General features: G+C 43.3%; 1 protein-coding gene across 2 annotated transcripts in view; it reads right to left on the bottom strand.

The window, feature by feature from the left end:
- traf3ip1 (TNF receptor-associated factor 3 interacting protein 1) overlaps positions 1-24,661 on the bottom strand; it is a 94,523-nt gene that overhangs the window by 31,009 nt on the left and 38,853 nt on the right. For both annotated transcript variants that reach the window (XM_078229088.1, XM_078229087.1), the window contains 6 exons: positions 24,179-24,199; positions 21,784-21,877; positions 20,346-20,429; positions 19,095-19,230; positions 4,063-4,099; positions 248-324 (listed from right to left, as the gene is read on the bottom strand). In XM_078229088.1, the coding sequence (XP_078085214.1) occupies positions 248-324; positions 4,063-4,099; positions 19,095-19,230; positions 20,346-20,429; positions 21,784-21,877; positions 24,179-24,199 (449 nt within the window). The remainder of the gene's footprint in view (positions 1-247; positions 325-4,062; positions 4,100-19,094; positions 19,231-20,345; positions 20,430-21,783; positions 21,878-24,178; positions 24,200-24,661) is intronic.

The raw sequence follows: 24,661 nt of genomic DNA, 5'->3' as shown, positions 1-24,661 counted from the left end.
AAGTTGGAAAATTATAATTAATGTGTTATTAAAAAAATAGATTGATTAAACCATACATATGACATGATATATTTAACTTCAAAACCTGAATCTCAAGATGAGAAGATGAAAAGACTGGAGTCTATTTTCCACCTAAGCAATCACAGAAAACTTGTGCTGCTTAATCATAACATGGTTGAAAGTGATGTACCTAAATGGCTGGCGTAAGTATCATATAAAAATGATGGTTCCTGTAAATTTTCCTTACCTGGTCTTTGGGTTTTGTTGCAGACTTTGACGATTCATAATCCTTCTTTGTTTCTAAAATCTTCCTGACAAGCACACCTGCGACAAAAATAGATTTGTGTGTGTTCTTACAGAATAAAATTCGCATCGCATGTAAAATTCTTCTCCTGTTTTTAGGATTGTTTTCCGAGTTTAATGTAAATACTAGAGGTAGATAAGAGGGACTTTTTATAGCCATAACCCACATCACAGTTTGATGTAAAAATTATATTTATTTAGCACCTGTAATACATATACGAACATATGAATTAGGAGGAGTAGGCCCCTCAAGCCTGCTCCGCCATTTGATTAGATCATGACTGATTTGATTGTGGCCTCTACGTTCCTGTCTCTCCCCTATACGCGCACATCCAATGGGCTTTACAGGACTGTAATCAGACAAAAAAAAATGACTCGGGTGCAGCATGGGGTGTCATGCAAAGTTTCTAGCTAAGGAAATCACTCCATACTGCAATATTTATTTGTTCCATAGTTGACTCTTGCGAGTCTTTTAACTTATGGGTTATTTTCTGTTGTAGATTCATACACACTGGAAACCAGAATGAAATTGGACAAAGTAATTTTGCTGAAGATGTAGGTAGCTACTGCCTATTGGTGACTGATGGTTTTGATATCAAAGCCAGGAGCTAGAGATGAAAGATCAAAAACAAATTCCCTTAAAACTGCTGGCCACAGGAAGTTTGGAACTCGATCTTCTCTGAAGCATTGCCTCTTTTCCTCTCACTCCCAGTATGTCATGAATATTCTAAACCAAACACCATGATGCCAGGCAGCTCTGACCAGTGGCTTCAAAACATAAACACGGTAAGTCAGGAGGACTATTAGAAAGCGATAGATGTAACAATCACTTTCTTTGAGACAGAGATGAGGAGGAATTTCTTCTCTCAGAGGGGTGCTAACCCTAGGCATTCTCTTCCACAGAGAACAGTGGAGGTTGCGTCACTCAACATGTTCAAAGCCGAAGTAGGCACATTTTTGAGGGAGACGAGGCTTATGTGGACAGCCAGGAAAATGGAGTTAAGGCCACGATCAGATCAGCCATTGAATGGCAGAGCAAGCTCGATGTGCCGTATAGCCCGACTCCTTCCTCCTATTTTTTTGGATCTTACAAGAACAAGTTTCAATTTAAACAAGTAAAATTTTCCTTTCAAGCAGTACATTCAACTTCACTTCTGTCTGGTACATATAGATGTGTTCTACTCAATTGAAAATAATGAAAAAAGAACAGACAGGTGCAATAAACATATCGTGGAGGGTGAATAAAGAATTATTTTCTTTCTGAAACCTAGGAGAAAATCCAGGAACAATTTTGTGACTGCCCCACAATACTGTCTATGGACCAACATGATCCAGTGGAAACTGGACAATTTCCCACACAGGGAAGGCGTGGTAAACACCAATATTCAAACATACATACATACACACATGCATGCATGTATGTATCCATCATGCAAACCAGCCTCCCATCTATTGATTCTGTCTACACTTCTCGCTGCCTCGGAAAAGCAGCCAGCATAATTAAGGGCCCCACGCACCCCGGACATTCACTCTTCCACCTTCTTCCGTCAGGAAAAAGATACAGAAGTCTGAGGTAACAACCGACTCAAGAACAGCTTCTTCCCTGCTGCCATCAGACTTTTAAATGGACCTACCTTTCATTAAGTTGATCTTTCTCTACACCCTAGCTATGACTGTAACACTACATTCTGCACTCTCTCCTTTCCTTCTCTATGAATGGTATGCTTTGTCTGTATAGCGCACAAGAAACAATACTTTTCATTGTATACTAATACATGTGACAATAAATCAAATCAAAAATCATCTTGCTACCAACCCTGGAGACTAGGAATAATGCATGTATTTAACATGGAGTAATTACCATTTTTATATAAAAACAGATGCAGAAAAGTATTGGCAGTTTTTCTTTATGTTGTAGAAAATCCCTATGGCCTACTAGCTAAACCCTGAGACTTAGATGTGAAATGTATTTTCACACATCTCTAAAGCAACCCACTTGTGACCAAAAATAAAAACTGGCAAACACTACTAAGGAACAGATGTTTAACAGTTCAACTGCACAGTTGCTCTCTGGCCTTATCCAGGGGAGTTAGTACGTTGCTTTGGTGGTGGAAACCAGTCACAACCATAGAATAAACAATGGTCTTCAGTACATCGAATTTCAACTCAAAAATATTTAAGCTGCAGGGCTGGCAAAAATAGACGGTCAAGTTACAATCCACAATTAATGCAAATGGAACCTGCAGGGGTTTTCCCCAACAATACATTCAAGAGTTTAAATGTCATTGTTAACAATCAGCTATTTTTTTAATTTATTAGTGTCACAAGTAGGCTTACATTAACACTGCAATGAAGTTACTGTGAAAATTCCCTAATCGCCACACTCCAACGCCTGTTCGGTTACACTGAGGCAGAATTTAGCATGGCCAATCCACCTAACCCACACGTCTTTCGGACTGCAGGAGGAAACCAGAGCACCCAGAGGAAACCCACGCAGACACGGGGAGAACGTGCAGACTCCATACAGACAGTGACCCAAGCTAGGAATCGAACCCGGATCCCTGGCCCTGTGAGGCAGCAGTACTAACCACTGCACCACCGTGACACCCCAGTGTCGCTGTATTCATCAATGTTACTGAAATGAGTGATTATGTGCACCATATATTGCGCCGAGCATTGCACAACTAAGGGTTGAGTAACATGGAACAGGAGGAGGCCATTCAGTTAGATTATGGCCGATCAACGCAGAACATAGAGATCAGACATGATCTAACTGAATAGCCTCCTTCTGTTCCGATGTTACTCAATCTCTAGCATATTGCCATCTAACTGTTCTGTCTCCATAACCCTTGCCACAACAACAAACTCTGTCTTGAAGCTTTTACTGAACAACCAACCACAGCCCATTGGAGGAGCGTTCCAGATTTCCATTAATTTGTGTGTGAAGAAACGACCTCACTCTAATTTTAAGATTATGCCCCATTGGAATGGATTCCTCCACAGGGGAAATAGTTTCTCCCTAACTTGCTAATTCCTTTGCTCATCTTAAAACATCTCAAAGATCATCCCTTAAACTTCTATATTCAAGAGAATTCAAACCTAGTCTTTGCAACCACTTTCTTAATTTAACCCTTTGAGCTCAGATACCACTGTGTGTCTGCAAACCCCCCCCCACCCCCCCCCCCCCCCCCCCCCCACCCACAAGGACAACGCATTTTCCTGAGGTGCAGTGCCCAGAATTAATTCCAGTTACTGCACACATGAGGTCAAACCAGAGTTTTATACAACTGTAGCAGAACTTCCATGTCTTCGGGCTGTGGCCCACTTTAAATACAGGCCAATGTTTCATTAGCCTTTTTAATTTGATTTTGTACATTTACACTAACTATTAGTAATTTATGTACTTGAGCCCGCAAGTCACTTTGTTCGTCCACAGTTCCTCTTTTCTTGCCTTTTTGAAAATATTCCAATATACTCATGCTTGTCCATAGCAAACTCCAGCAGTGAGTGTTGTCCAGCCATTTAGTCCAGCAATCTCTTTGCAACTTTCTGATCCCATCTAGACTATTTTACTGGGCCAGTTAACTTAGCGTCATCAGAAAACTGCGATTATGTAGTTCTCTATTTCTCACCAATGTCATTTATAAATATAATCAAAAACAACGGCCCCGTTACATGTTCCTGGGGCACACCACTAACAACACAAAGGAGAAATAAGTCAGATTATCACATTACTGAACATGTTTTAGCTACACATACCGTGGTCTTCACTGCCATGCAGTTCCACTGCTGTAGCCTAGAAAAAACACAAGTAAAAATATCCGTTTAATCACTCTAGGCCCAATGGTAATGTTTCTACTTACCAATTGCTTTGGAGATAATTTTTGGTTAAAAGTTTTGTTCAAACAAACAATACCGTCCAATCTCTCTACTGTGTGGTCATATACAGTTTATTTATTAGTCATAAATAGGCTTACATTAACACTGCAATGAAGTTACTGTGAAAATCCCCTCGTCGCCACCCTCCAACACCTGTTCAGGTACACTGAAGGAGAATTTAGCATGGCCAATTCACCTAACCTGCACATCTTTGGACCGTGGGAAGAAACCGGAGCACCCGGAGGAAACCCACGCAGACACAGGGAGAATGTACAGACTCTGCACAGACGGTGACCCAAGCCGGGAATCGAACCCTGATCCCTGGCGCTGTGAGGCAGCAGTGCTAACCACTGTGCCACCATGCCACCCCATGTATCTGTCTGTCATTGTAAATATTGTAGGTTTAAAAACATATTGCTACGATCACAGCATCAGTTGCTGGGGCAGCACTGCGAGGTGATATTTTGGATCTGCATCTGTGTTTGTTTGCTGTGTAAAACTTACGAAAATCTTCAATAAACATATAAAAAAATAAAAAGTAGAAGACTTGCAGACATTCTTCCAGTTAAGACTACCACTCGAGAGCGCACTGTAGTCAAGGTGACGGAAACCCAAGACTTCCTTGTGGTTCCAGAAGAGCACTCATACTCCTGGTCCAAAAGGAACAAAAAGAAATGACCTCGCCTCCTCTGGTTCAGACTTCTTTTGCGAACAGGTTAGCCTGATGGGGAAGCCCCCTGCTGGCCTGGAGTTAAAATTGCAGTTGGGCACTAATAATGTAACTGGAACCCAATATGCACAAAGATGGACTCTACAACCTTCTGGTACATCTCCTCTGGCCTGTTCAAAGCAGCAGCTTAAAATTCCAACCCACTGGAAGGCAGCATGATAATTGGGATATAAGAATGTATGAAATATTTTCAGGAATAGGTCATGTGGTCCTTCAAGCCTACTCCATTTAATAAGATCACAGTTCATCTTCTACCTCAACACCCGCATTCCTCCATTCCCTTGGCATATAAAAACCAATGAATCTCTTAAATACATTTGATTCTGAGGTAGAGAATTCCAAACATTCACAAACCCACGAATGAAAAGAAAACCCTCCTTATCTCGGTCCCAAATGGCTGACCCCGAATTCTGAACCTGCGACCCTTAATTTGATACTACTCGGCCAGGGGAGAATTAACCCTGTCAAGCCCCTTACGAGTTTAAATGGTTCAACGAGATCACTCCTCAATTTTTCTAAACTCGGGGGAAATAAAGGGTTAATCTACTCAATCTCTCCTTATTCGACAGTGCCCTCATTCCAGGAATCAGTCTAACGATTGCTGTGGAAAGTCACTGTGGCCATTTTAATTGCCTATCGGGTTTCCTTTGAATGGGCATGGTTAAAAACTGCTTTTAAGAGACTAAGTATATTGAGGGGAAACAGGAGTGATTGCAAAGTGTCAATAATTGCAGCACAGCAATAAACAAGGCACATTTCAGTTTATTACAGTTCCCGTTTTCATTATTGTTTTGGCATTTTTTTATCAATACATGAAAACTACAAATCAATGGCCTTAATAGTAGCAATTGTTAGAATATTCTTAGCTTTCTTCAGACAAAGGGTGTTTGTTTAAAGATAGTGAGTTGTTCCTAATGTTGCAGTAATAATAAAAAGGATACGTCCATTATTTTGGTGTTCACCAACGGAAACATTAGCAGCTGTACTGAGGTCCATGTGAAATGAATGTCTGGACAAATGTTGTGTGTGTTCAGGAACTGCACTTTTTTGCTTTCACATTACCTAAGCTGGTCCCTTCTTAAATCAATCTATTCTGCCAATTAACAAGATGAACTAATGTGGTGTGTTGTGACGAAGCGTGAATACTTACTTTTAAATTGGCAGTCAAATATCGGGGCTGAGGGACCTCTGCACATGCAGAAACCGTCACATGTGTAGTTCGTGTCTTTTTTTTTTTTACACAGTTTGGGCCATTCACCAGCTGGGAAAGGGCCACTCATGCGCAGTTAGCATTTATTCTGTTCCTCAGGCCGGGAACCAGCCATGTGCACTTGCACAGTTGGTGTCTCTTCACGTTTATGAGCTGGCAACAAGCCCTGCACGCCTGTGCAGAGGGAAAGGGAGCGATGAAGTGAAATGGCACAAAACAGCAGGTCATGTGATCTGAACCGCAGCACCATTCTGGAGGAAGGTGTCCCAGGGAGCAGGAAGGGGACAGGGAGAAGGTCCCAAACCAAAGACAAGGACCAGAAGAAAAGTCCCAGGGGGAATCCCAAGCAAGGGACAAGGACAGAGATCAGAAACAGGTCCTTTTAAGTAAAGTTGAGAGAAAGGAGTAAAGAAATAGACTCAGAGTTAGAGAGAGCTGCGAATAATTAAGTTGAAGTGAAGTGGGCTTGAGAGAAACCCTAATGATCTAAGAAGGCAGCCAAAGGTTGGTTACTCCTTACTGCGGACATCTGAACTAATAATGTTCTGCTTGGCACAGCCAATCTTAAAGTGTACTTGGAAGGTGAAGCTTGAGTGTACTAGGAGATCCAGGGGAAAGGAAACTCAGAAGACAAGGGCGAAACACTGGAGGTGGATCCTTGCTGAAGCCATTCAAGGAGGAGTGACATTTGAAGAGAATTCAAAGAGATCTTCAAATGTGAATATTGGAAACACTTGCGAGAAAGACAGAGACTCATTAAGACCAGTTGGTGGCTCACGGTGTGGAAACATCTGGGTGGGTTGTTGAGAAATCCATTGAATCTGCTTTGGTCACATCTGTCAAGTAAATTGGAGGGTGGTGCGTCTGACCATAGTTCACCAGTTGGTTAACATGTTCTGCACATTATAGTTCAAGACAAATGTGGTAAATTGCTTCATCTCTCCAAATTTGTGTGTGTCTGCAAAGATGTAGCTGGGGTGAAGGAATGGCGAACACTTCAATCATTTTCTCATGTTTGTATTGAGATCTTTGCAACCTTTTTGTCTGCTGTAATATAGTTCATGTTTTCTTGTTTAATAAATGTCTTGTTTTTGTGCTAAAAGTTCATCAGATTTCTGTGAATTGGTTCAATAACTTTCCTTCACAGTTTCAAAAAAACAAAGTTAGGATCTATCCAGCCAGGTTTCAGTCTGGCATCTGACTTGTCCAGTACCAACATCAGCAGGGATCGTAAAAGCCAGAATTTTACACTCCCCCACCGGTGGGTTTTTAGTCAAGAGGGAGTATGAAATTGAAGGGGTTGAATTTCCCAGAGTTCCCACCAGCCCCGACCATGCAGCGATTCAAGCTGGGGCAGGGAAGGCCTCAAATAGGAAGCCCGCCCTTGCCTTGCCCCAATTAAGGCCCTTACGTGGCTAATTATTGGCCATTTCCCACCCAGTCTCAACTTTTAGCTAACGGGAAGATTGAATCTATCAAGGAAGATATTGCAAGACATCCGGATAGAAATTGTCCCATTGGGAAGACGCAGCATGGGTTCATGAAGGGCAAGTCATATTTAACTAATTTACTGGAATTCTTTGAGGACGTTACAAGCGCGGTGGTCAACGAGGAACCCGTGGATAGGTGTATCTGGATTTCCAGAAGGCATTCGACAAGGAGCCGCACAAAAGGTTGCTGCATAAGATAAAGGTGCACAGTGTTACGGGTAATGTATTAGCATGGATAGAGGATTGGTTAACTAACAGAAAGCAAAGAGTGGGGGTAAATGGGTGTTTTTCTGGTTGGCAATCAGTGGCTAGTGGTGTGCCTCAGGGATCAGTGTTGGGACCGCAATTGTTTACAATTTACAAAGATGATTTGGAGTTGGGGACCAAGTGTAGTGTGTCAAAGTTCACAGATGACACTCAGATGAGTGACAGAGCAAACCCTTTCCAAAGGGTCATCTGTACTCGAAACGTCAGCTCTTTTCTCTCCTTACAGATGCCCCCCAGACCTGCTAAGATTTTCCAGCATTTTCTCTTTTGGCTTCAGATTCCAGCATCCGCAGCAATGTGCTTTTATTAAGGGATATAGACAGTCTAAGTGAGTGGGCAAGGGTCTGGCAGATGGAATACAATGTTGGTAAATATGAGATAATCCATTTTGGTAGAAAAGACAGCAAAATGGACTCTTATTTAAATGGTAAAAAATTGCAGCATGCTGCTGTGCAGAGGGACCTGGGTGCCCCTGTGCATGAATCACAAAAAGTAGGTCTGCAGGTAATTAAGAAGGCAAATGGAATTTTGTCCTTCATTGCTAGAGGCATGGAGTTTAAAAACAGAGGGGTTATGTTGCAACTGTATAAAGGTGCTGGTGGGGCCACACCTGGAGTACTGTGTACAGTTTTGGTCTCCTTACTTGAGAAAGGATATACTGGCACTGGAGATGGTGCAGAGGAGATTCACTGGGTTGAGAGGGTTGGCTTCTGAGGAGAGACTAAGTGTGATGTGGAGATGCCGGCGTTGGACTGGAGTGAACACAGTAAGAGTTTTAACAACACCAGGTTAAACCTGTTGGACTTTAACCTGGTGTTGTTAAAACTCTTACAGAGACTAAGTAGACAGGGACTATACTCATTGGCATTTAGAAGAATGAGGGGGGATCTTATAGAAGCATAAGATTATGAAGGGAATAGATAAGATGGAAGCAGGGAAGTTGTTTCCACTGGCAGGTGAAACTAGGACTAGGGGGCATGGCCTCAAAATAAGGGGGAGCAGATTTAGGACTGAGTTGAGGAGGAGCATCTTCATCCAAAGGGTTGTGAATCTGTGGAATTCCCTGCCCAGTGAAGTAGTTGAGGCTCCCTCATTGAATGTTTTTAAGGCAAGGATAGATAGATTTTTGAACAGTAAAGGAATTAAGGGTTATGGTGAGCGGGCGGGTAAGTGGAGCTGAGTCCTGGAAAAGATCAGCCATGATCTTATTGAATGGAGGAGCAGGCTCGAGGGGCCAGGTGGCCTACTCCTGCCCCTAGTTCTTATGATGAACTCGTGTTGGAGAAGTCTGAAAATCAAAAAAAAGTAACATCTCGGGCACGAAGCCACCTTCTGAGGTCAGGCTCCCCACCCCTCATTCCTGGCAATCAGATTGGCTCGCAGTTCTTTATGGCAGGATTTCCTCTCATGAGGGGGCAGGACATCCCACCTTCAGCTGCTTAGCACCCCTTCGAGCGTGAAATGGTTGCGCAGCACTTGGAATCAGAGGGGATGAGTTCTCTGCCAACTCATCAGATGGTGGGGTCTTGCTTCCCGCCATCTAAATAAGTCAGGCCAGGAAGGGAGAGAGGGAGGGAGAAAGAAACAAGAAGCAGGAGTAGGTCAATCAGCCCTTCGAGCCTGCTCCACCATTCATTATCATCATAGAATCCATAGAATCCTACAATGCAGGAGGCCGTCATTTGGCCCATCGAGTCTGTACCGACCACAATCCCACCCAGGCCCTATCCCATGCATTTACCCTAGCTAGTCCCCCTGACACCAAGGGGTAATTTAGCATGGCCAATCGACCTAACACGCACATCTTTGGATTGTGGGAGGAAACCGGAGCACCCGGAAGAAACCGACACAGATATGGGGAGAACGTGCAAACTCCACACAGACAGTGACCCAAGGCCGGGTCCCTGGCGCTGTGAGGCAGCAGTGCTAACCATTGTGCCACCATGCTGATCACCACCAAATTCAATATCCTGATCCCTCCACTTCCCCCCCATATCTCTTGATCCCTTTAGCCCAAGAGCTATATCTAATTTCTTCTTGAAATCAGAATGTTTAGAGTGTGTACGTGGGGGTGTGTGCAGAAAATAAAACATTAAATATTCCAATTCTGATCAAAATGTTATTTGTGGATCAGTGTGTCCAACCATAAGAAAATACAAATTATTTCTTTTGATCATCCTTGCCCATATTTAAGGTTAAAGAGCTGGAGGAAAATTGCAAATAAAACAATAATGTTCATTTATAGTTTTTTGAATACTGTCCAGATTTTCTGTTCCATTATCTCTGGCTACAACAGCTGGATTTTCCTGTGCTCCCGGCCAGATTCTATATTTGTTTCATTCTTTCTCCTTCCTTTCTCAATGATATATTTTCGCTGTTACGGTTTTCCCCTCCCAGCTCGTCAACAGATGATGCTCAGAATTTATTCTGGAGTGCTGCATTCATCGGCTCATCCTTAACTCTTTCCCATTCATGCTCAGTTTAAATGCTAATTTCTTACAGTGTAAGTACGTGTTCTGCATGCCTGGCTTGGCTGGCACTACCCAGATAAATATCGACGGGATATGGATATTAGTCTGTGATGCTGACACAACTAAAGCAGAAGCAGCAATTTGAGTTAGCCTGCAGCTTCTTCAGCTGATTTCATACCATAGTCTCTTAGAGCAAAGGACAGCATCCAGTCCAGCATGCTGGAGAGGTTTTGCATTTTGAAAGAGCTCGCTAATTTAGTCCATCATCAGCTTTTCTCCCATAGATCCATGTAAAATTGGGAACAAAAGGAGAAAATGCTGGAAATACTCATCAGGTTAAGCAGCATCTGTGGAGAGAAACCGAGTTAACATTGCAGTGACTCTTCATATACAATTAGTCCCCTTCGAGAAAGCATCCCATTGCAATTTAGAAGTGCTTATGGAATCTGGTTCTGTCGTGCATTCCAGATCTTAACAATCCTCTGGGTGAAGGAATTTCTCTTCATCTCCCTTCTTCTTCTGCCAATTATTTTAAATCTATGACCCCCAGTTACCGCCCCACTTGACAGAGGAAACAGTCTTTCCCCCCCCCCCCCCACCCGAACCCCAACCGCTTGCTTTAATAGCTCAATTTTAAATATTTCTAGCAGGACTCCCTTTAACCATCTCAATTCCAAGATGAAAAATCTCTAATCTTTCCACAAAGCTGAACTCCTTCAACTCTAATCTCACCGTAGCAACCTCCTATGTACCTTGTCCAGTGCCAGGACATTCTTTGTAAAGTGTTATGACCAGGATTGCTCCAACTGAAGCAAAAACCAATGATTTGCAAAGGTTCAGCATAACTTCCCTGCTTTGCATTCAGTGCCCTTACTTACAAAGCCAAGTAACCCAGACACTTGAACAGCTTCTCAACTTGTCCTGCCATCTTCAATTAGCGAATATAAGCCCCCAAGCCCCTCCGTTCTTTCATTCCATTCCCACAAAATAGTACCAATTGGATTATTCTGCCTCTCCATGCTGTTTCTCCCTAAGTACATCACATTAAAGTGCATCTGCCATGTGTCCACCCGTTTCATTAGTCTATGTCCTCCTGACGTCTGCTACTGGCCTCTCCGCTACTTACTACATTACCAATTTTTGTACAACGTGTAAATTTTTAAAATTAAAAATGTTTAATTACATTTATTACAAAGAGACAGGTCAACTTGGAGTACTGCTGTGTCACAAATACTGTAGATGTCGGTGTATCAGTCGACCTTTGAAGCCTCCAAAAATGGGGTTGACTTATATGCCGAGTATAAAAATGAACCACTGGCATGGATGTGGGTGGCTGCCATTCTGAAATGCCATCAGCGTTTGATACAAAGACTGGGCATGCCTTAGATTCTCATACACCTTTGCAACACAGCCCATATCGCCTGCATGATCCCTTGCACCCAGCCATAAGGTACTTGTAAGTAAAATGTGCATTTGTGGGTGAAAGATTAAGGCTGACTACTAATGGGAGTATAGCATGCCATGGCTGAAAAGGGGGCCCACTTAAATGGCAAGCATATGGGTCTGAATAAAACAGGGGTCACCTCATATGTCAGGTCGACTTGTACTGCGATTCAGCTTTAGGCTGGAGGTTTAGAAATGTCACTGGATCTGTTCAGTCAAAACACTGCCAGCCATATTCTTATATTAGCAATGTGGAATTCCTGTTTGCTTTCAGTGCAAGAGTTAACATCAAAATAAATTTTACACCAGGTCCTTTTTCCACAGTGTTGATGGAATCTGTACAGGAAATGCCTTTGGATCCAAATTGAATGTTGATAACATTTTTATTTCAGTACAAGTTTAAAAGGGGCATACTCCAAATAAGGAAAAAAATTTGCAGGGTACAGATTATACCATCCTCCCCAACTGACCACAAAGAAATAGTCCGCAAATGTGTAACAGTTGTTTTTTCTAATATCTACTGCTTCAGAAGTGGTGCAAAAATAAAGACAAATCTACAAATCTTCAGGTGCAGATTTCTGTATCTACCCAAAATTCAGATATCAGAAAAATATGAACTTTATTTAAAACAAATGTGTTCTCACTCTGAGCCAGGTGGTATATTTTCAGTTACATTTTACAGCTGGATATTACAAAGTATTCCCTTGCCATCGTAAGTGGCCATCATGTCACAGATAAAGTCATCTCTGATCACACCGCATCCCCGCACCTTTCTGAAACCCAACCCGACTTCATTTTGTGTCCCCATTCACTTATATATGCATTTTGTAAATCATACTGCCTAGCTTTTAGCCCCCATTCACCACATTTCTGCAGCATCTGTTCAACCACATCCCCACCTTAAAGCACCATCAAACCCTGCTCACTTCTGCCAAAACTACTCACTATTCCAGGATCATCCAGGAATGCAAAGATAATCCTAGGCTTCTTTCTTCTACTACAATCCATCTTCTTAAACACCTCTTCCTCCTTCACCTCGATGATAGCCATGATATGGAGATGCCGGCGTTGGACAGCGGTGGGCACAGTAAGAAGTCTCACAACACCAGGTTAAAGTCCAACAGGTTAAGTTGGAAAGACTTAGCTGTAAACACTTGATTACCTGTCAAGACCCGCATTCCAACCACTCTTCACATTCCAATCGGTAATTATCTTGCAATTGTGTCTTTGCCCAAATATGCCATGTTTGTGAACTAACCTCCACTCACCTGATGAAGGAGCAGCGCTCCGAAAGCTCATGCTGCCAAATAAACCTGTTGGACTTTATCCTGGTGTTGCAAGACTTCTTACTGTGCCCTTCACCTCCATCAAGTATGGGGAGCTCATGGACATCTTTCTCACTGAGATTGAGAACATCCGTTCAGCTGCCTCTTCCTCTTCCCTCCCTTTGCTTAGCCAAGTCAAATTTCACTTAATGTCCTCCATACGCCAGCCCTGAACTCTCATTCTTCTCCAGTTTCTCTCCTTTTCCCATCATACCCTCTCCAAACTCACCTTATCCATGGTACTCACCTCCTGCACCCTCGATCCTCTTTCCACTAAATTGCTGACCACCCCGTTTCCCTTCCTGGCCCCAGTTAGCTGACATAGTTAACAGTTCTGTCCGCTCAGATACTGTCCCCTCTCCTTCAAATCTACTATCATCATTCCCTCTTCAAAAAAGGGAACCTGCCCCAGTCCTTGCAAACTAGAATCATAGAATCCCAACAGTGCAGAAGGAGGCCATTTGGCCCATCAAGTCTGCTCCAACCACAGTCTTACCCAGGCCCTATCCCCGTCACCCCACATATTTACCCCGCTAATCCCTCTAACCTACACATCCCGGGACACTAAGGGACAATTTAGCATGGCCAATCAACTTAACCCCCACATCTTTGGACTGTGGGAGGAAACCGGAACGCCCGGAGGAAACCCACGCAGACACGGGGCAATCGTGCAAACTCCACACAGACAGTGACCCTAGCTGGGAATCAAACCCTACTGCCCCATTTCTAACCACCTTTTTCTTGAACATGTGTGGCCTGTTAAATCTGTGCCCATCTTTTCCAGAGCACCATGTTTGAAATCCTCCAAGCAGGCCTCTGCCAAGGTATCAAAATGGTTACCAAAGTCGCAAGCGACATCCCATGTGATTGTAGCCATGGTAAAATATTCCTCCTTGTCCCTTGGGAGTCATATTTGACTCTGAAGTAATCTTGTAAACACATATCTGAATCATCACTAAGTCAGGAAGGTGGAGTTGAGGGTGATATCAGATTAGCCATGAACTCTGAATGGCAGAGCAGACTTGATGGGCCAAATGGCCTACTTCTGCTCTTACGTCTTATGGTCTAACCTATTTGCACCACCTGACTCCGCCCTGCCTCAGTTCAGCAGCTGTGAAACCCTCATCTATGCTTTTGATAACTCTACACTTGACTATTTTAACACATTTATATTCTCAACTTCCACTCTCCATGAAGCTGGATAAGATCATTAAAAGTCTGCTGCCTTTATTTTAACTGAGACCAAGCACTGTTCACCCATTATCCCTGTGCTTGCAAACCTACACTGATTTCCAGTTAAACAAAGCCTCAAATTTAAGCATTTTTATCCATGTTTTCATGGCCTCTCTACTCGAGTGGATTTTCACAGTAACTTCATTGCAGTGTTAATGTAAGCCTACTTGTGACTACTAAATGAACTTTACTCTCTCTGTAACCTTTTCCAGTGCAACAGTTCCAGTTGAGTACACTTTCTCGGACAGTATCTACATTCCTCCACAGTTAATCGCTCCATTGCTGCCTTCAGTTGCCCTGGCCCTAAACTCCAGCATTTACTTCCTAAATCTTGTCAGCACTGCTCCTTCTCTTGCCTTCTTTAAGAAGCTCCTTAAAACCTACCTCTGACCAAACCTTTGGAAATCTGCCTTAATATCCTCTTAGTTGGCTCAATGTCAAATTTTAGATAGAAGACAGACTTGCATTTATGTAGCACTTGTCGCGATCACTCAAAGCACTTCAGAGCCAATGAGGTACTTTGTGAAGCGTCATCGCTGCTGTAATGTAGAATTACATAATGTGATTGGAGCTCAGCAAACTCTCACAGACAGCAATGTGATAATGACCAGATCATCTGTGTGTGAGAGACGTTGACTACGGAATAAATACTGATGTGGAGATGCCAGCGTTGGACTGGGGTAAACACAGTAAAAGTTTTAACAACACCAGGTTAAAGTCCAACAGGTTTATTTGGTAGCAAATGCCATTAGCTTTCAGAGCGCTGCGCTCCGAAAGCTAATGGCATTTCCTACCAAATAAACCTGTTGGACTTTAACCTGTTGTTAAAACTCTTACTGAATAAATATTGGCCAGGCCAGCAGGGATAACCACCCAGGCCGACTTCGAAATAATGCTGTGGGATCTTTCACATCCACCCGAGCAGGCAGGTGGACGCTTGGTTTAATGTCTCATCTGAAAGACAGTGCAGGGCATTCAGTGCTGTACTAGAGTGTCTGAATTAGAACATAGAACATAGAAGAGCTACAGCACAAACAGGCCCTACAGCCCACAAGTTGCGCCGAACATCCCTACCTACTAGGCTCACCTATAACCCTCTATCTTACTAACTTCCATGAACTTATCCAAAAGTCTCTTAAAAGACCCTATCGAATCCGCCTCCACCACCACTACCGGCAGCCGATTCCACGCACCCACCACCCTCTGAGTGAAAAACTTACCCCTAACATCTCCTCTGTACCTACTCCCCAGCACCCTAAACCTGTGACCTCTTGTGGCAATTATTACAGCCCTGGGTAAAAGCCTCTGAGAATCTACTCTATCAATACCTCTCAACATCTTATACACCTCTATCAGATCACCCCTCATCCTTCGCCTCTCCAAGGAGAAAAGACCTTGCTCTCTCAACCTATCCTCATTGTGAGGAAGATCCCCTCTTTGTCCACAGGCCTCTTTGGAGAAGGCTGATCCTAGCAGTAAACACTGACCAATTTGCACTGAAGTCAAACTGACAACAATATAAACAGCAGGTGGTTGTGACTAAGAGGTTCAAACTGTGATTTCCATAACCTCTGGTGTGACTGGCAGCAAAAATACTATAAGGTAGTTAGTGGGATCTGACTTTCATTATCTTCTTATGGAGAGACATGGGGCGGAATTTTACGAGATTTTTTCTAAGTGTCCAGCTAGCATGAAAACAGGAAAATTGCTGATCTGTGTTTCAGGCAAGTCTTCACTCCCAATTTATGCACTCAGTCTTTGAAAATATGGGCAAGGTCACTTGTAGCTGCTAGAGGCAGCTGGCAGAGCCTAATTCACCAGACAGCCAGCAGCTCAAATCACAGCCACAAACTGCGCATGTTCAGGAAAAGCAGAAAAAAAAAGCAGCTCTGCTGACAGACCCCCCCCCCAACCAACCCCGGGCCAGATACAGCCTACCCTTTATTTATATATAGGAGGAAGAGGAGGAGGAGGATGACGATGACAACAAGCAACACCACTCAGGCACTAGAGGGCTGATGGCAGCACCCAGATTTGGGCCCAGGTGCCAGCATGCATGTGGCGCTCAGGTAAGAGTCAGACTAGTTTGCACCAGGGCATCATCACAATGGTGCATAGCGAGTCATCATGTGTGGTGATTAGAGCCTCCATTGTATGCCTGATCCTTGCTGCCACCAGCCCTCCAGTGCCTGGGTGATGTTGCTCGTCGTCATCTTCCTCCTCCTGTTAATGCTGGGCGGCCTCCTCCCCAGCAACATCCGGCTGGTTGGTTCCCACATCTTCCTCCTCCTCCAAAAGGTCTCGCTGCTGCACCAGGTTGTGTAGGGCACAGCACACCACCACAATGCAGGACAATATTAGGGGGCTATACTGGAGGGTCCTGCCAGAGCGGTCCATGCACCTAAACTGCATTTTGAGGAGCCCTATGCACCGCTCCACTATTGAACGGGTTGCAATGTGGGCCTCATTATATCGGCTCTCCACCTCAGTCTCAGGCCTTTGCACAGGCGCCATCAGTCAAGTCCGAAGCAGGTACCCCATGTCCCCCAAGAGCCATCCCTGCACCCTCCTCAAAGAGCTCCGGGACATCTGAACTCCTCAATATGAAGCTGTCATGCACCCTGCCAGGGTGTCTGGCACAGTCGTGCATGATGTTCAGCTGATGGTCACACACCAATTGCACATTTATTGAATAGTCGCCCTTTCTGTTCATGAATCTCCCTGGATTCTTCACTGGGGCCTTGATGGTGACGAGGGTGCAGTCTATAACCCCCTGCACATTTCGCATCCCCACGATGGCTGCGTATCCTGCAGCCCGGGCCTCCGGCTGGGTCTGGTCTGGTCAAATTTAATATACTGGCCAGCCCAGGCATACAGGGCATCTGTGACATCCTTGACACACTTGTGGATGGATGGTTGGGAAATACCACAAAGGTTTCCATTGGCGGTCTGGAAGGACCCGGTGACATAAATGTTCAAGGCGGCCATCACTTTCACAGCCACTGGGAGTGGGTGACTGTGCCCGGAGGTGCCAGGTTCTGAAACAAATGGCACAGGTGTCACACTGTCTCCTTTTAGAGCCGGAACCGTCGGCGGCACATAATGTCCGACAGTTGCTCGAAGGACACTCCCGTGCGGAACTGCCAGGGTCTCCGCTCCCTCCTTCTCCTGCCCCCCTCCCCCAGAGTGAATGTCGGCCACATCTTGCTTCTGGCAGCCGTCTCCCTCTACACCTGCAAGTGGTAAGGCCTGGGCCTCTTTGCCCGCAATTCATCCTCTTGCGGGCGAGTAAGTGGAGCTGAATCCACGAAAAGATCAGCCATGATCTTATTGAATGGCGGAGCAGGCTTGAGGGGCCAGATGGCCTACTCCTGCTCCTTGTTCTTATGTTCCCCGCTCACCCTCACTGATCTAGCGCCTGAATCCGACTTTTATTGAGGAGGTGTTTTCCTGCCCGATCTGGTTGCAGCGAACATGGTGGTTAAGGCAGGTGAGCTGGGAGTGAAGCTCACTAATGACATTGTGATGAATGCAAAAAAATGCAAATTGACATTTCACCCGTTTTGGATGGGCTCCCGATCGCGGATTTCTTTTTGGTTAAATGGGAACGGGTGTGAAAACGGGTGCCATTCCCACTAGTCGCATCTTTCCCACCACAAAACGGGCCCGTGGAGATTGTAAAATTCCACCCATGATGTTGTTTGATGTCTTGTCCCATTCAAATGGAAGGCAAGTTCACAGAGACAGTTGGAGTAAGTAACCTAGTAAGACCAATATTAAAAACAGTAATCCCTTCGTCTATTAGTGCTTGGAGCTTGTCTGAGATCATGAAATTTGGAACTGATTTTGGAATTCTATCCCAAGTAATCTAATGACAGACAGAGCAAGGTTCCACACAACTTTTGATTGTTTGAATTTTCCTATCTACAAAAGCATTATTGTGCTTTAGCCCCCTACCTGATACATGCAAGGTACAGTTTCCCTTTACTTTGTCCAAACAACACATCATAACCCAGGTCTTAAGAGCAGACTTGCACTAGTTAACTTCCTCACTTCTTTCATGTGTCATTGTTGGACCTTTCTGAATAAATGTGTGTCCAAAAGCCAATGTTGACCTGACCCAAGTCATTTCACTTAGTGCCTGTAGGTATGGCAGAGCAATTAGGCTTGTAATCTTTTCATCTGAGCTAGCTTTGAAATCAAAGCCTATATATAACAAAAGGCAGTGTACTAATCAACTATGCCACTCAACTGTTTTTTTTAAATGGACTAAATTAAGTTCTTCATCATTATCAATAAGCTGGTTCACCCCCTCTATCAAAAGGGCAGCACAGTGGTTAGCACTGCTGCCTCACAGTGCCAGGGGCCCAGGTTCAATTCCGGCCTCAGGTCACTGTCTGTGTGGAGTCTGCACGTTCTCCTCGTGTCTGTGTGAGTTTCCTCCGGGTGCTCCCGTTTCCTCCCACAGTCCAAAGATGTGCAGGTTAGGTGCATTGGCCATGCTAAATTGACCCGTGTCAGGGGGATTAGCAGGATAAATATGTGGGGTTTCAGGAGTAGGGCCTGGGTGGGATTGTGGTCGGTGCAAACTCGATGGGCCAAATGGCCTCCTTCTGCAGTGTAGGGATTCTATTTTAAGATATAAAGAAATATGAGCACTATACAGGTGGTGAGTAGTGTAATATGAGAGAAGCCTTTTACTCTTATTCCCACATCATATTTTAACACATGAACTTGACTTACAGGTTCCATCTCTGGCATATCTGGCAGCTGTGAGACTGCTTCCTCCACCACAAACTGCTCATCATCATCCTCTTCCTCTTCAACATTCTTTCCTTTATCCACAATTACATTAGACACAGGCTTTGCACTACCAATTCTGGAAAGGGACAATAAAGCCGGTTAAAATGAAATTGTTTCAAAAATATGTTAAAGTTATGTGAAGCATATGAAGTGCTAATTGACCTACGCGCTATAAATTCTGTAATTTTATGACAGCTATCAAGACAATCAAGAGTAACCAATATTTATTTTTTAAATGTGCAGCAAATGGTTAGCACTGCTGCCTCACAGTGCCAGGGACCCTGGTTCGATTCCTGACTTGGGTCATTGTGCGGAGTCTGCACGTTCTCCCCGTGTCTGCGTGGGTTTCCTCCGGGTGCTCTGGTTTTCTCTCACAGTCCAAAAGACGTGCTGGTTAGGTGCACTGGCCATGCTAAAATGCCCCTTAGTGCAACCGAACAGGCACCAAAGTGTGGCGACCAGGGCATTTTCACAATAACTTCATTACAGTGTTAATGTAAGCCTACTTGTGACACTAATAAATAAAGTACAGGGTATCCTTGAAAATGACCTACTGACCACTCTGTTACAAAAACTATCCCTGCCTATCGGTTAATAGTTGCATGAATGCTCCCTAAAGTCTATTAACTTGAAAGGGTATATAAACTGTATTAACAAAATCATCACGGCACGTGATACTTGGGTTGTCTCACTTCATCAAAGAACCTCACCATTAAATTTAATTCCAACAACTTTCAAATGCTTTTATGCCACATCTCACTCAAGAACCAATTTGCACCCAAATGTCAGAGAGAAATGTAGCTTATTTAAGCTTTGCTTTAGGCTGCACCCAAGAGAGATCCATTACCGTTTATTCATAAACAAATGAAGCGTTGCATTGCCATCCATGTGACAAGTGGGTTTTTGTGTTCATAATGCTGGTCGATGAATCTCACTATTGGGGCTGGTTATTCAATCAAGGGGTTCAAATAATATAATCCAGTAAAGGCAAAGCTGGAGTAATTTACAATTGTCATCTAAATCTTACTGTTCATTGATCACCTTGCAATGAACTGATACCGTATATTGTACTGGCAGAAAATACTTTCCATTCGTGATGTAAAACCCAAGGATTTGCAGGGTTGTGATTTTATTTGCAATGAATTTCCAGGACACCCTCCATATTACAACAATAACAGGGGGAAAATCTACCTTTCTGAAGGCGAGTCTGGACTCTCCTGCTTCTTTATTCTGGGAGGTGCTGGTCTGGCACTTCCTGGTCGAGGTATTCGCCTGCTGTTATTTGATTCACACAAATATGGAAAAAAAAAATAAGTAAGAGTGACAGCAATATGCGAAAAACATTTTTATCTAGTGAGTAGTTAGGATCGGTGATGCAATGCTGGAGAGAGTATTGGAGGCAGAGTCAACCGAGAGCTTCAAAAGACAACTGGATAATTATTTGAAGAGAAAAGGAAAATACAGGATTATAGGGAAAAGATGGGGGAATGGGACCAGGTAAGTTGTTCCTTCAGAGAGCCAGCATAGACACATCAGGCCGAACGGCCTGTGTTGAAAGCATCCTTTTTGATTCTGTTTGTAATTACACAGGAATTAAACAAGTTCCCTCATTGACAATCAAAGCTCAAAAAGTCATTTCTCTGCTAAGCACAAAGGAGGAATGTGTGTATATAACTACACCACATGGCGCAGTAGTTTAAGAAAGTGGTTCACCACCACCTTCTGAAGGCTACTTTGGGATGGGAATAAAAATACTGGTTTTGCCCGAGATGCCCACATCCTACGGTGGAATAAAAAGTCAGGCCACACACAAGCCCTCCATAATCACCTGAGTAAGGTAGCTGGCACGACGGAGTGAACATGGACCAGATACTGGCAAGCACAAGCTAGGAAGCAGTGCTTCAGACATCAGCGATGACCCTTGTGTACTCCATAGCGAGTACTGTGCATCAGTATGGACTAGAAATAGCCACACATTACTTGTTGATGTCCAACTGAACATAGCAATGTGGTGCATCACTGGAACCCTTCAAGTCAACTCCAAGAGCCTGACTGTCCATGCTGTCGCGACCACATCCATTCGCCATAACATTGCAACCTTCCTGGAATTCCAGAGGATTTAGGAAAACAAATGTCATCCCACCCACCAGCACCTTAACAAAGCTCTAAGTTGCACAAGGCATTTTAGACTCACTCACTGAACCTTTGACTATGTAACCTCAAACTTGAAGCTTGAAAAGCTGAATGTGCTTCACAAGAAGTCATGAGCAAATACCTCATGAAAGACCCACACAAAAAAAATACCTGGGCTTCGATCTTCAGTGAAGCTCATGGGTCACTCTAACCTACATCCACACAAGCTATGGCAAATGCGAATATGTGAAGCACAAATGGAGAATAAAGAACTTTCCAGTCTGTAACTGTGGTCTCCCCAGAACACAGCATGGAACACATCATGATTCATAAGCATGAAGGAGGCATCAAAGCAACACACACCACTACTGCTAAAGCAATTAACTATCTTGTCCACTTGAATGCAAAATTAGAGTTGAAACCATATATCAGTCATATGAAAGAAGATTGATTTATCAGCTCTGGATATTAAACGCTCAATATAAAGACATCAAACCTCTGCGCAACTTGGGGAGAAAGCTCATCAGAAATCTCTCCGTTCACTTCAGCTGCATGCTTCTTCTCGATGGAATTGTGGGCAGCTTCAAGATCTGAAAATATTGATACATCAATCAGTAGGGCAGAGCTTCTCAAAATGGAGACAAGATTTTGGGGTTGCAAGCTCTGAACACGTGCTTGAAATTGCACGGTTTTGTTTGAAGTTACAGTTCAAGCTTCCCTTCAAATTTATTCGCATAATCAAACGTAAAATCTTCCATGAACCAGCACAATAGAAGGTAATTGCTTATTTTTTTCACTTGAATTAAAAAACACTCATTAAATAGAAGGCATGGTTTTATTAATACAGCTGAAAATGGATTTGTCATAAGAAACAAGCTTTTTTAACAGGTGTTTAGTTCCCCACCTGAGATTAACTAGAATTTTAATAATTAAAATATTAAAGCAAATTGCTGCGGATGCTGGAATCTGAAACCAGAAGAGAAAATGCTGGAAAATCTCAGATCTGGCAGCATCTGCAAGGAGAGAAAGGAGCTGACGTTTCGAGTCCGGGTGACCCTTTGTCAAAGTTTTCTCTCCTTACAGATGCTGCCAGACCTGCTGAGATCTTCCAGCATTTTCTCTTTTGGTTTTAATAATTAAAAGTTCCTTTAAAAGCCTATACTGAGCAGATTCATTGGTGTAAATCAATCATATCATTACTATTTTTTTTACACATTCCCTCTGGTACATTTGTGCCGAAGCAGTTAAATTTGAAGAGTCTTCTAGAATGGTCATAAATGGGTGCCATTGGTGGAAACTGGCCATGAGCCATTATTTCAGACTCGGGACATGACCAGTTTTGTGAATGGACTGGTTTCCAATTCCAATTTTTAAAACCAGAATTAAAGACCACAGAAATGCAATGTCTGCTCAACTTAACTAGCACATCAAAAACTCTCCCTTGTGTGCTCGTCACCTATTTTAGACAAACTCTGTTTGAAGTGCAGCCTCTACTGTTCCAGCTCAGGCACTCAGCTGGCACTATAACACAGTACTGTGGGAATGCTGTGTCATGATGTGGAGATGCCGGCGTTGGACTGGGGTAAACACAGTAAAAGTCTAACAACACCAGGTTAAAGTCCAACAGGTTTATTTGGTAGCAAATGCCACTAGCTTTCGGAGCATGCTGCTCCTTTTGAGATCTCCCACTCCACCTGACGAAGGAGCAGCATGCTCCGAAAGCTAGTGGCGTTTGCTACCAAATAAACCTGTTGGACTTTAACCTGGTGTTGTTAGACTTCTTATAATGCTGGGTTGTCAGAGGTGCTATATTTTCAATAAGCTGCACAATTGAAGATTCTTTTCAGGTGGTTACAAAAGATCCCATTAATGTTATTTGAGGAGTAGCATGTAGCACTTAAGAGTTCAAGCCAGCATTTCTTCATCAACTACCACCAATAAAAAGTAAGTCATCATTCCTCTCAGGTGATGTCTTTGGAGCACTGTGTGGAAAATCGTTGGTGCATTTCTCCACGTCAAAAGATAATTAAAGTGCCTTGGAATATCCTGAGGATGTGATAAGTTGCAACATCAATGTAAGTTCTTTCTTTGGTATGCAAATTGGGCATCCATTTTGATTACAGAAAGATTGCACAGATGGTAACGAAATGGACTGTCAGTTAGTGCACTTTTGGCAATGTTGCCCGAGTGAAAATGGAACTTCCACATACATACAGACATGCAAATTAAGAGCAGTAGACTATTCGGCCCCTTGAATCCTGTCAGACATTCCAAATGGTTTAAGATCATTTGGAAGTGAAGTTGGGGAGCAAATTCATACACAAAAGGCTTTGGAAATCCAGATTACATTCCAAAGGCTGTGAATACTGGGTCAATTCAAATTTTCTATACTAAAACCAACAGGTTTTTATTTGGTAAGGGTATCCAGGGATGTGACACAGCGACAGGTAACTGATTTTACAACACTGATCGTCTACGAACTAATTCAATGGTGGGTCTGTTCAAGAGGCATAATCTACTGCAGTTCCTTTATTCGATGTCATGGGAATTTTTAACTTTTGCCTTCAATTTCTACCTTCTCATTTGAAGAAAGGAATTTCAATGGTGTGGGACTGAGCATTTTGCAGCATTAAAGTGCAAGCTCAAATAGAACTGGGGATTCAACCCACATCTCCTGACTTGTGAGAATTTGACCAAATGAATGACATTTTCAGATGCACAGCATAATGCATACACCATATCAGGAGAGGGGAACTCAGAATGTCCACTGTGTTTCCCTTCATCTGTGCAAAAAGCAAGATACCAGACATTTAAATCAGTGACCTTACAATATTTTTTAATTCCAGTCCTAAACAAAGAGGAACAGCCAATGCTGAAACTTAAGTACTTACCTCCTTCTGTATCAGACTCATCTGCAAAGTAAAAATAGAATATACTCCAGTGAGATACTTGGATCATTAGTTTCATTTTCAACTTCAAACCCAAAAACCAAAAACACAACAAAATTATTTAGAATTCATTATCTAAACAATGGAAAGCGCACATAAGGACAGGCGTCAAATCAGGTGATGAATAATTGATACGTTTAAGGGAGATCTGTATCCAATTAAAAACACTCCCATTACAGTGACAGCTTTCTCAAATGTAAGGGAATTCTCAAGAAATGATGATCTCCATTTTCCTGCCAAAAGCCCTAAAATAAAATTCAGGTCACCATGGCTCTTTTGAGAGTGGCAAATTTGTCCACAATTCCTGCTCCTAGCACTGTACAAAGAGACAAGCAGCATGGGAACAAAACACTGCAGCCTACTGTGACTAACTTTTTTTGATGTCTGTTCCATCTTTAGTTAGGGCATTTTCGTGGTTAAAACCAA

Source organism: Mustelus asterias, chromosome 14, assembly GCF_964213995.1.
Source record: "Mustelus asterias chromosome 14, sMusAst1.hap1.1, whole genome shotgun sequence".
NCBI classification, from domain to species: domain Eukaryota; kingdom Metazoa; phylum Chordata; class Chondrichthyes; order Carcharhiniformes; family Triakidae; genus Mustelus; species Mustelus asterias.
The sequence above is the reverse complement of the archived record's forward strand: the minus strand, read 5'-3'. Positions and strand labels throughout refer to the sequence as shown.